Source organism: Bos indicus x Bos taurus, chromosome 3 (genome assembly GCF_003369695.1).
Source record: "Bos indicus x Bos taurus breed Angus x Brahman F1 hybrid chromosome 3, Bos_hybrid_MaternalHap_v2.0, whole genome shotgun sequence".
In the NCBI taxonomy this organism is placed as follows: Eukaryota; Metazoa; Chordata; class Mammalia; order Artiodactyla; family Bovidae; genus Bos; species Bos indicus x Bos taurus.
In genome coordinates, this window is record NC_040078.1 from 19,985,516 (window position 1) to 19,998,312 (window position 12,797).

General features: G+C 39.1%; 1 protein-coding gene across 2 annotated transcripts in view; it reads left to right on the top strand.

The window, feature by feature from the left end:
* Positions 1-12,797, top strand: part of ARNT (aryl hydrocarbon receptor nuclear translocator) — a 66,788-nt gene that overhangs the window by 41,016 nt on the left and 12,975 nt on the right. For both annotated transcript variants that reach the window (XM_027534326.1, XM_027534334.1), the window contains exons 6-12: positions 1,318-1,531; positions 4,884-5,097; positions 6,292-6,394; positions 9,230-9,295; positions 9,704-9,789; positions 11,125-11,201; positions 11,897-12,031. In XM_027534326.1, coding sequence (XP_027390127.1) covers positions 1,318-1,531; positions 4,884-5,097; positions 6,292-6,394; positions 9,230-9,295; positions 9,704-9,789; positions 11,125-11,201; positions 11,897-12,031 — 895 coding nt within the window. The remainder of the gene's footprint in view (positions 1-1,317; positions 1,532-4,883; positions 5,098-6,291; positions 6,395-9,229; positions 9,296-9,703; positions 9,790-11,124; positions 11,202-11,896; positions 12,032-12,797) is intronic.

A 12,797-nucleotide genomic window follows, 5' to 3' on the forward strand; every position in this document is an offset into this window, starting at 1 on the left:
CATTAGTTTGCTCTAATCATAAAAAAGAGATTTAAGTTAGATTCATTGTTTTCTTTTTTTTTGTTTGTTTTGGCAGAGAACTTTTGTTCGGATAGAATCTTTAGTGGTAATAGAAGTCCGTAAAAAAGATAAAGCAAAGCTGCTCAAAACAGAAATAGGAATGCAGCATGTTGTTTGAGTCTCTCCTTGAAGCATTCCTATGAAAGATACTGAGGAACTGTTAGGCTTTTCAGAAATCCAATTTGAAAAATACTGAATTATACTTTTAGCAGTAATTTTACCCTGATTGTGGAGAAGGCAATGGCAACCCACTCCAGTACTCTCGCCTGGAAAATCCCATGGACGGAGGAGCTTGGTAAGGCTGCAGTCCATGGGGTCGTGAAGAGTCGGACACGACTGAGTGACTTCACTTTTCACTTTCATGCATTGGAGAAGGAAATGGCAACCTACTCCAGTGTTCTTGCCTGGAGAATCCCAGGGACGGGGGAGCCTGGTGGGCTGCCGTCTGTGGGGTCGCACAGAGTCAGACACGACTGAAGTGACTTAGCAGCAGCAGTTACCCTGATTTTGAGAAAGTCAGTATTGGAGATGTGTTCTGCTCTCCCTGGTGAGATCCAGATTGTCTGTTCTTAAGCATCCTGTTCTCCAGTTCACTTTGTCCCAAATTGGGCATCATAAGGGACTTCTAGTAAATGGCATCTTATAAATCTCTTGAGCTCAGTGTACTGGCACCACACCCAGATAGAGAAGCTAGGGCCTTGTCCATTAGGGGGACAAGTAGAACTTCCAGTTCTGCCTCCTAGTGTTGAGAATAAGAGAGATACTTAGAACAAACAATATTTTATAGATCAAGGGAGTCTATATTAATCAATTCTTGTATCAACTGTTGAGCAACATACTTCTGTTGGAAAAAATTGGTCGTTCTATGTTTTCAGCCTTTAAAAAGTTGAATTGGTAAATAAGAAATCAGCCAAGCTGAGGAACTTAAGTGAATAAAATCAACATTTTTTAAGATTGTCATTTCTTAAAACACTTTTTGTTCTGAGGGAGTGGTAATTTACACAGGAAGGGAAGTTTCCAGGAGTTAGAGAGATTTGCTGGTATCTGCTTGTACTCTTGTCTACCTCGTTAGTTTCTATTCCATGCTTGCTCTGCATGAGAAGCTTGGCAGACTTTAACATCAGAGACTTAAGCACTACTAAATCTAAGTACCGCATTTCTTCAGCAGCTCACTTGGTATCCATATCACTCTATCTGCTCCCAAGTGGCCAGATATGACCACCTGGATGGGGCTTCTCTCTCTCTCTTTCCATGCAGGGAAAACCACAGTGAGATTGAACGGCGACGACGGAACAAGATGACAGCCTACATAACAGAACTGTCAGACATGGTACCCACCTGTAGCGCCCTGGCTCGGAAACCAGACAAGCTAACCATCTTACGCATGGCAGTTTCTCACATGAAGTCCTTGAGAGGAACTGGCAACACGTCCACCGACGGCACCTACAAGCCGTCTTTCCTCACTGATCAGGTCTCTGGGAAGCACACATGAGGGGGTCTAGAATTTTTTGAAAGTTTTGATCTTTTGGGGGTAGATGCCCATAATCGTGAAGTGTGTGTTATATTGGGAGTCAGAGCAGAGCTGAATCTGTAGATTCTTTAAAGGATAGGAATTCAGCTCTGAAGGAAATATTCAGGTCATAGGAAAGTGAGTTTTGATCCCTGACTATACCATTTATTAGCTTTGAAACAGAAGTAGAGAAGAATTGTGAAAACTATTTAGCACGCTTACAGGTATTTTAGAACTTTACTCATGAATCCAGTCTTCAGGGTAGAAGAACAGTGGAATCTTGGGGATGACTGTGTTCATCCCCAAAGAACCAGTCCTTTTCCTTGGCTTTAGGGTTATAGAAGATGAAAGTAATATATTTCTTTTTCTTGAAGCAGCTTCCAGTTTTAGTGATGAAAGGAATTTAACAGGCAGTTGTTGTTGCTTAGAGATACGCTCTGTTACATTCGATGCACTATGAGAGAAATAGAAGGTAGAAACATTTCCAGCTTTTCAGAAACTCGGTTTGAATATGAATATGTGAGTAGCAGGATACACACATAAGTGAAAAATGAGTATGGGAAGAAATGCCTTTAAAGAACTTATTAACAATTTATATAGGATTAAATATATGTGTTGACTTCCCTCATGGCTCAGTGGTAAAGAATCCACCTGCAATGCAGAAGACATGGGTTCCCTCCCTGGGTCGGGAAGATCCCCTGGAGGAGAAATGGTAACCTTCTCTAGTATTTCTGCCTGGGAAGTCCCATGAACAGAGGAGCTGGCGGGCTACAGTTCATAGGGCTGCAAAGAGTCTGACACAACTGATAGACTGAGCACACAGACGCGCACAAATACATATGTACTAGCTGGATGGCTAAAGTAAATAGAGCGGCTAGGCCTGAGTGAGAACAGTCAGCAGAGACTTCAAAGAGTATAAGGTAGCCATGTTCTGTTCTGATTGTTAAAAGTATCACTTATTTATTGCAGAAAATTTCAGAAAATACGGGAAGTACAAGGAAGAAAAAATTGACCTGTAATGCCATCCTTTTTCCAGTACTCTTGCCTGGAAAATCCCATGGGCGGAGGAGCCTGGTGGGCTGCAGTCCATGGGGTCTCGAAGACTCTGACATGACTGAGCGGCTTAACTTTCACTTTTCACTTTCATGCATTGGAGAAGGAAATGGCAACCCACTCCAGTGTTCTTGCCTGGAGAATCCCAGGGACGGGGGAGCCTGGTGGGCTGCCGTCTATGGGGTCGCACAGAGTCGGACACGACTGAAGTGACTTAGCAGCAGCAGCAGCAGCCATACTTTTATTCAGAGGATCAGAAGGAAGGAATGTGGTTTAGAAGAAAGCAGTAAAATTTTTCCAAATAGGATGGTCTATATGAAAGCACATATAGCACAGATTATATATATATGTACATTGAAATAGCTAATCAGTTGGTACTAACAGAATACATACAGATACTGATTCAACAGTTTCCAGTTAGGCACTTTTTGTGAGCTAACCAGGTACTTTGTGCTGTTAGAAATGTAAAGAATGGTAAGAGGTTGCTGCTGCTAAGTCGCTTCAGTCGTGTCCGACTCTGTGCGACCCCATAGACGGCAGCCCACCAGGCTCCCCCATCCCTGGGATTCTCCAGGCAAGAACACTGGAGTGGGTTGCCATTTCCTTCTCCAATGCATGAAAGTGAAAAGTGAAAGTAAAGTCGCTCAGTCGTGTCTGACCCTCAGCGACCCCATGGACCACAGCCTTCCAGGCTCCTCCATCCATGGGATTTTCCAGGCAGGAGTACTGGAGTGGGGTGCCATTGCCTTCTCTGTGGTAAGAGGTAGTCACAGGTAAAAAACATGTGTAAATAAATAAATCATGATATAAACACAGAATCCAATCCATATCAGAGGTGCAATAATAAGTCTTGTAGAAATGTAAATATGGAAAACGAAGAGTAGGGGAATAGTGTTGTAAATATTGGAAATAGCTTGATTAAAAGCCCTGTGAGAATAATCAGGTTATTCAAGGAGAATCAGTTTACCATGCCCTGGGAGATGATAATGGGAAGATAGGATGGTACCTGATGAAGGAATATTTAAGTGTTATGTTAAATAACTTAGATTTTAATTTTTAGGCAATGGGTAGCTATAAGAAATGTGGTAGCATTTTGAGGATGGACTGAAAAGAGTGAAAGCTGGGAGACCATTAGTCTTGGCATGAGATAACTAAGTGGCGTTGCATTCAAAAATAGAATTGATAAGCTGGGTTATCACTGGAGTGTGAGAGATTAGTTAGATTTTTTAGACCTATACCCTGAGAGGAAGGGGATATTGTTAGTCAAGAAAGAGAGTGCTGGAAGAGCACAGAGGATAGTTTTTGAAGAGGGAAATAATGCTGGGTTTCGAGATGTTGAAATTGAATTGCTGATAAATGTCTATTTGGAGATGCTTAGTAGATTTTAGGCAAGTCTAGAAATGTAGACTTGGGTATCATTTCGTAGTGGAGAAGTGGATATGATTTCTCTGAGAGAGAGTATGGAATAAATAGAGGAGAGAACTTAAGATAGAATGTTGGAAATGCCCGCACTTGAACAGAGGAAAAGGAGCTTGAAGCAGACAACAGACATTTGAAAAGGAAGTAAAAATTCGAGAATGGTGTCATAGAAGCTAGGCAGAAATAAATTTTAAAGGATAGAATGAACAACACTGTCAGATCTGTAGTGACGTTGTGTCCAGACTCGGGAAAGAGCACTTGAGTTGGCAGTTAGGAATACATGATTAATAGTAACCTGCTAAAAAAAGATGTAGTGGTTGAGAGTGAAGATTGCAGATGGGCTGAGAAATACATGAAAAGTAAGACAGTAGAGCCGGTGAGTATAACATTACTCTTAATTTAAGCTTGGCCCTGGAAGATGAGTTGGGCAGAGTTGAGGGAAGTTTTGTATAGAATTAAGAAAACTTGATCATGTTTAAGATTTGAGGGGAAAGAGAATATGAATATTTGTAGAGCTTCCTAAGAGACCAGAGAGGGTGAGATCAAGAACTTAATTTTTGTTAATGGTAAGCATTTTTATTACCTGTTTTGAGATCTGAGGTAAAGAGGAGGGAGGTGGATAGTGACATACACACATTGATAGCTACCTATTGGAAAAAGCTACCTTGTCAGTGAAGGTGATTATATTTAAGGTACAAAGCTGTGCCTGTGGGTCAAACAGAAGGCCACCGTTGTTTATGGAAAGATACATATGATCTGAAGGGTCTTCCTTCTTTCCATAGTAATATTTGTGTTTTTCAAGAGAGTTCAGTATTAACTTGTATTTCTCTTCCTTGGGCAGGAACTGAAACATTTGATCCTGGAGGCAGCAGACGGCTTTCTGTTTATTGTCTCATGTGAGACAGGCCGGGTGGTATATGTCTCTGACTCAGTGACCCCAGTTTTGAACCAACCACAGTCTGAGTGGTTTGGTAGCACGCTGTATGATCAGGTGCACCCAGATGATGTGGACAAACTTCGTGAGCAGCTTTCCACTTCAGAAAATGCGCTGACAGGTATGAGTTACATAGATGGGAAATGAATAGCAAGTCCTTTCTTCTTTTTTTCTGAGATAGAAGAGGTATTTTAACGCTTAAATTTTCCCATTGTATCTGGCAAAACTTTTAGAATTTTCTTCTTTCATGAATATAATCTGTTCTTTTTATCCACATGCAAGTAATATATTTTGTAACTCATCCCTAGAAAATGTTTCATTAGTGACAGTGTTTATATAAAATTTTACTTTAATCCTAATATTAGTGTAAATACACCATAAAGGCCAAACCTACAATACCACCACCTCCCTTGTCATTTTAAAAGAATTAAATTACCCATGTTTATGTCTCATTTGTATGGGTAATTACTGGGTATTTTTTCTACCAAGGTGTGCTTGGCTTTGACTTTGTACTTGGTTCTGTGATGATAGATTTTTATTTTAGAGGGGAATGGTTATTGTTCAGTTGTTTTTTGTTTGTTTGTATCTGCACTATTTTTCTGTCTTGTTTTTGTCCCCTCCCCCCCAGCTGCCTCTGTTTAATGTTATTTAGTCCTTTTGCCAGAGTTTGGCTGAAGGAAATAAGTCACATCTGCTCCTAAGCAATCTGGAAAAAATTTTAATGTGGAAGCAGATTAAAGCTGGTAATTGAAATCAAATCCGTTATGGTCATATTAATGTTGGTATTTAGCTTTCCCTTCTTTTATGTTTTTATGGATTTCATTTTCCTAGTTCTTCTCAAACATTCCCATTTGGTTTCTATATGATATAGGAGGGACAATTTTAGCATGAGACAGATGCGTTTTTCTATAGCATATAAAATTATTTGTTTTTAAACCAATGACATTCACTCTGTGTGTGTGTGTTTGTGTGTGTGTGTGTGTGCGTACATGCATGCATGTGTATAAAAATAATCAGTCCCAAGAATATAACCTTGCTCTTTTTTGCCAGCTCTACCTACTTCTGCTCCTGTCCTCCCTTGCCTTGCACAAAGCTATTTCCAGTGCTGCCTTTGAACTAAAGCGTAAGATTCATTGATGGGAATCGAGGTGTTTTAGACTTGGAAAAAATCCATCTCATACTTGGCTTATTCTGTTATAAGCAAGGAGATTGAAGAGTGTGGATAGGCTATTTACTTAGCTTGGCCTCCAGTATCTCTCCCCCTCTTCTCTGCACACAAGAATGTACTCCAGACTCTCCTTCACATCCTTTACAGGGCGTATCCTGGATCTGAAGACTGGAACAGTGAAAAAGGAAGGTCAGCAGTCTTCCATGAGGATGTGTATGGGCTCAAGGAGATCATTTATTTGCCGTATGAGGTGAGTGTCAGGATGAGGATTGTGACTTGTCATAGGAAGAATTCAGAGCTGAGGGTTTAATTTCTGGTCAGAGGAGTTAAACTTTTAAGTCTAAGCTCCAGGTAGATTAAATTTAACTCTCAAGACCCGATTTAGTCATAACACAAAATAACGTGATAAGCAAACCAGTATTTCCTGAACTCTTCTTATGATAGGTAGGTGCTTTACGTGTCATCTCATTTTCCACAACTGCCCTGTAGAGTAGAATTCAAGGTTACTATTTTGCTGATTTAAAAAAAAATGACACAAAGAAATTGACTTCCCATGTTTGATTCAGGATTTTATTTTAATGCATACTAGTTGGATGCCAGTATCTATATTTTTTTCCTGGTGTATTCTAAGACAACATCCATGTACTCAGGCTACTTCTTCCCCCCTCTCTTCCCTTCAGTAGACTTTCTGATTCCTTTCACTTAATAGTTAACATTTATAAATTATATACTGTACATTTTAGGATTCTGAAGAAAGGATGGTGGTAGTTTTCATCACAGGTAGAGAAAACATCTCCATGTCACAAAGTAAATTCAGATTGTGTAATGGAAATTGACTGTTGAGAGGATGCTTATTAGAAGTGATGAATAGGATATTAAGAAAGGTTTCCTGGGGATGTTACAAAATTTAATATTATTTGGCTTAGTTATTTGGAGTAGCTTCTAGACCCAGACTACTGGATTTATCACTTATCTTCTGACCTTGAATGGATTAAATGACTGCCTTGTGTTTTTATTTCTTCACCTAATATTGGGAGTTATATCAGCCTTATAAAGTTGTTATGAAGATTAGATGAATAAATATATATAAAGATGCTTAGGACTTCTCTGGTGGTCCAGTGGTTAAGAATCCACCTGCCAGTGCAGGGGACACAGGTTCGATCCCTGGTCTGGGAAGATCCCACAGGCCTCAGAGTAACTAAGCCTTCGTGCCACAACTACTGCCTAGAACCCATGCTCCTCAACAAGAGAAGCCGCTGTAATGAAAAGCCCACTTGCTGCAACTAGAGAAAAAGCCCACGTGTAGCAATGAAGACCCAGCACACCAAAATAAATAAATTTTTAAAAGATGCTTAGAATAGTGCATGACTCATAAAATTCTGTGTATGTTTTATTTATTATTAAAGAAAGTAGTGAGAATGGGAGAGAGTGTCCCAATATGTGGACATGGCTATTGCAATGACATACGGAGGAGCAAGGTAAATAATAACGTGATTGTGTGTGTGCTAAGTCGCTTTAGTCGTGTCTGACTCTATGATCCTATGGACTGTAGCCCTCCAGGCGCCTCTCCTCCAGGGGTCTTCTGAACCCAGGGATCGGACCAGCATCTCTTTAAGTCTCCTGCATTGGTAGGCAGGTTCTTTACCACTCGTGCCACCTGGGAAGTCCTAGATAATAACAAAATACAGCAAATAGATTTTGTTGCAGCATAGTGCTCGAGTCTACAAACCGCAGCTCTCTTTGTAAATAAAGCTTTATTGGAACATAGCCATGCCCATTTATTGACATACTGTCTGGCTGCTTTCATACTCTTAATAGCAGAGTCGACGAGTTGTAACAAATTGTTTGGCCAACAGAGCTGAAAATATTTACTGTCTGGTTATTTACAGATAAAGTGTACTAACTCCTGATGTAGAGAATATCTCCATTTGTAGCGCATATAGAACATTTTGACTTAAAAACTCTGAGACAGTTAACAAGTTTTAGAAATACCAAACCTGACTTCTTTATCTTTCATTGTTAGGAGCATTGTTGCCAATTTTCTGTGTCAAGTTGTATCCAGAGCCTGTTATCTGGCTGTTAAATGATGAAAACTTCTTTGATAGTACAGCTTTTTTTCCTTAATTTATTTTTTATTGAAACGTGGTTGAATTACAGTATTGTAGCAATTACTGCTGAACAGCAAAGGGACTCAGCTATATATATATTTATGTATACATTCTTTTTCATATTCTTTTCCACTATGGTTTATCACAGAATATTGAATATAGTTCCCTGTGTCATTCAGTAGGACCTTTTGTTTATCCATTCTATATATTCCAGTTTGCATCAGCTAATCTCAGACTCCCAATCCAAACCTCTCCCACCTTTGCCCCCCTTGCAGCCCCCTGTCTACTCTCTGTTTCCCTGATTCTGTTTCATAGATAGGTCACTTGTATCCTATTTTAGATTCCACATAGAAGTGATATCATATGTTGTTTGCCTTTCTTTTTCTTACTTCACTTGGTATGATAATATCTAGATTCATCCATGTTGCTGCAGATGGGATTCTTTTTTTTTTGGCTGAACAGTATTCCATTTTATATATGTACCACATCTTGTTTACCCACTCATGTGTAGATGGACATTTAGGTTGCTTCCATGTCTTGGCTATTGTGAGTAGTGCTGCTATGAACATAGGAATACATTTATCTTTTTTAATTACAATTTTGCTGAATCATATGGTAATTCTGTTTTTAGTATTCTGAGGAACCTCCATACTGTTTTCCACAGTGGCTACATCAACTTGAATTCCTCCCATCAGTGGAGGGGGGTTCCCCTTTCTCCACATCCTCTCCAGCATTTATTTGTAGACTTTTTAATTATGGCCATTCTGACCAGTTTGAGGTGGTACCTCATTATAGTTTTGATTTGCATTTCTCTATTAATGAGCCACTTTTCACATACCTGTTGGCCATCTGTATTTCTTCTTTGGAGAGATGTCTCTTTAGATCTGCCCATTTTTCGATTGGGTTTTTTTTTTTTTCAAGTTGTGTGAATGATAGTGCATCTTAATTGCTTTTAATCTCTCTGTTCATTGAAACAGGTGTGGCAATAGCTCTGTGGATTCAGTCTCCATGAACAGGCTGAGCTTTGTGAGAAACAGATGCAGGTGAGATCTTAAGCAGTAAAAAAAAAAAACACAAAGGGATGGTCAAGTACCTGTAGAGATCATCACATTTTCAACTGTCTTACTATAGTACTTCCTTCAGCAGCCCTTACCCTCATCCCTTACTTCTCAGTTACATTTTTATTTTTCCTGAACTTCTAAAGCATCCTTTGCTCATCCTGTTTAAGAAAGTTACACTCCCACTTTGCTTTCTTCCTGCTGCAGTACCTTTCAGTTGCTTTACTTTGGCAAAGGTAAACAATATGGTGGTCACTTCTGGGTGGGAAAGGTCCAAGTATATTCATCCTGTTATTTAAACACCCAATAGCCTAAAGTTAAAGGTACTAAGCCAGCATTGCTTTTTAAATGATACTGAGTAAAGTTTTTTCCTCACACCTCTAATTTTTCTAGGAATGGACTTGGCTCTGCGAAGGATGGGGAACCTCATTTCGTGGTGGTGCACTGCACAGGCTATATCAAGGCCTGGCCCCCAGCAGGTAGGAAAGCTGAACAGTGATTTCTTTCCGGGTGCAGCTAGTTCCTCAGAGTCCAAGAAAGTTAGCTAACGTTTATCATATACATTTATCATATACCCGTTGCATATGAAATGTGCTTTGGTATAAACTGTAAGAAGATGGGAGAGAAAAAGTAGACTCTCTTCCTTCCATTATGGATTTTCTATTCCAGTTAGGGAGATGGATTTCTCAGACTTGAAAATGACTCAGTATTGGCTGTGTCTTTTACTGGAACTAAAGGTCAAAAGGGAATGTGAGAAAAGTGGTTGGGGTACAAGGATCAGCCTTTTAACCTGGCTGGTCAGAATTTCCAACTCTTAGCAACTTTATTACCTCCCTGCTAGATAGGTATGACTGGGAATTGGGGGATTCTAGAGGGATAGCAGCTAAGAGAGCCAAGGTAGTGTATTTTGGTAAGAGGTTAAACTTTGAATTTGTAAAAACCTAGGTTTGTTTCTGACGTTATTTACTAGTGGTGTATTTTAGTAAGTTACTTGACTTAAAAAACCCTCAATTTCCTCATCTGTAATCTGGAGATAATATAACCCATAGAAAGTTATTATGAAGGTTAGGTTTAATGTAGGAAAAGAACTTAGCCTACTGTCTGGCATATGGTAGGCACCCCCAAAGTGGTAGTTAAATGTAATTAAGATAAATTAATTTTAAGTTGTAATGATATTTGAACTTTTTAGATTATATACTGTATAAACGATACATTTGCAATATATATGGTCTTTTATATGTCTATGTAGCTTTGAAAGAAATACTGTTTTTCTTGGTAAAAAGAAGATAAATATGCAAAGAGCAGCGGGAAAATGCAACCGTCTTCCCTTTCCACATAAAACATTAAAGAAATCCCAGGGCTTCTCTCTTTTCCAAAGAAGATAACTGTTGGTGTTTGGTTTAATTTCATTTTTGGTTGTTTGCTTAATTTGAAAGTCACAGGTTAGGCAAGACATCTATTCTCTTAACGATGATATGGTCACAGAGTGACCAAATACAATGTCTTCATATGTATTTGGTTTGGCCATCTTAATCTTTTGGAATATTTTGTGTAGGACCTGTGCTCTGTAATTTTTTATAGTTAATGTGAGTATAATACATGAATTAACATATATAAAAACACTTAAAACAGTACCTGATATATATGGTAAGTTCTTTTGGTTATTTACCTTTATTCTTATCTTTTAGCACTCTTTGTTGTTTTATACCTAGTCTCATCATATCTGTGTGTGTTTTAAATCTTTACACATCTAATTTTTGAAGGCAGTTGTGTTTGAGATACATGTTAAACCTTCTAACTTCAACTTCTTGAAGGTGTCTCACTTCCAGATGATGATCCAGAAGCTGGCCAGGGGAGCAAGTTTTGCCTAGTGGCCATTGGCAGACTGCAGGCAAGTATGAATTTTCTGCATCGGTTAATATATCACCCACTTTCAGTGGGAGAAAATCTTCAGGATGTGTTCATGTTATTTTTTTCTTTTACTCTCTGAATACAAATGAAGCATTCTGAAAATCTCCAAATATTTGGAGGAGTATGGCATTCACACTTAACATTGCTTCTGTTCGATTTAGCAGAAACTGAAGACAGTGAAAGATCTTTTGGAGAGAGAAGTCTTTTCCTCTTTCATACTTTTAGCTTTGCAGTGCTAAATTTTCTATTTCTATTTCCAACTAATTTCTTTTGCTCCTATACAATATAAGAGAGTTCTTCTCATTTTTCATTTCATGACTGACAGTAGGGAAGTGGAATTATTTTGATTCTCCTTACAAAAACATGTTTCTTGATTACTTGGGAGAATAATTTTCCAATATGAATAATGAATACAACTTAGCTAAATGAAAGTAGGTGGGTTTGGGGTTGAATGAATTTTTATCTTTCTTCACAGTTAGTGAAGAGTACATGTGTGGGAATGGAGCTAGGCCTCATGCCCTATCTGATTATCGTTTTTTCCTTTCTGGATAAGTTGTGACAGTTCAGAATCCTAAAATTGGGAACCTGATGGGAAGTACATCTGTAAAGAATAGTGTCTCTCTTTATCTCATTTTTATCTCAATTTTTTTCTCATTTTTATCTCTTTACTTTCAGGTAACTAGTTCTCCCAATTGTACAGACATGAGTAATGTTTGTCAACCAACAGAGTTCATCTCTCGACACAATATTGAGGGAATCTTCACTTTTGTGGATCATCGCTGTGTGGCTACTGTTGGCTACCAGCCACAGGTGAGGAGCTGGAGTTGTTACACCACTGATATTTAGGCCTCTGTTTTCCCTTGGATGTGCTGAGATTATTCATTCATGTAATTCCAGAGATAGTCAAAACATAGCAGCCCCAGCTCAGAAAAAGAGATGACCCTATTCTATTGATAGCTAAGTATAATCTCAGCTTCCTACCAAGGTTAGCATCTGAGCTAGAAAAATACGACTTGTGAAATCAGGTGGGAGCAGCAGGTATGAACATGTATTTCTTTGTTATTAATGATATTAATACAGATAATGATGCACTTTAGCTATAATGATATGGCTACCTTTAGATAATTCATATAATCAATCTAGGTGCATAGTAACCCATTAAATATGTAACTTTCAGATCAGTCGCTCAGTCGTGTCTGACTCTTTGCGACCCCATGAATCGCAGCACGCCAGGCCTCCCTGTCCATCACCAACTCCCGGAGTTCACTCAGACTCACATCCATCGAGTCGGTGATGCCATCCAGCCATCTCATCCTCTGTTGTCCCCTTCTCCTCCTGCCCCCAATCCCTCCCAGCATCAGAGTCTTTTCCAATGAGTCAACTCTTCGCATGAGGTGGCCAAAGTACTGGAGTTTCAGCTTTAGCATCATTCCTTCCAAAGAAATCCCAGGGCTGATCTCCTTCAGAATGGATTCTCCTTCAGAATCCAACCAATGGACTGGTTGGATCTCCTGTAACTTTAGAACTAGTTATTATAATTTATTTAGATATCTCATTCTGCAGACCAGATATAACT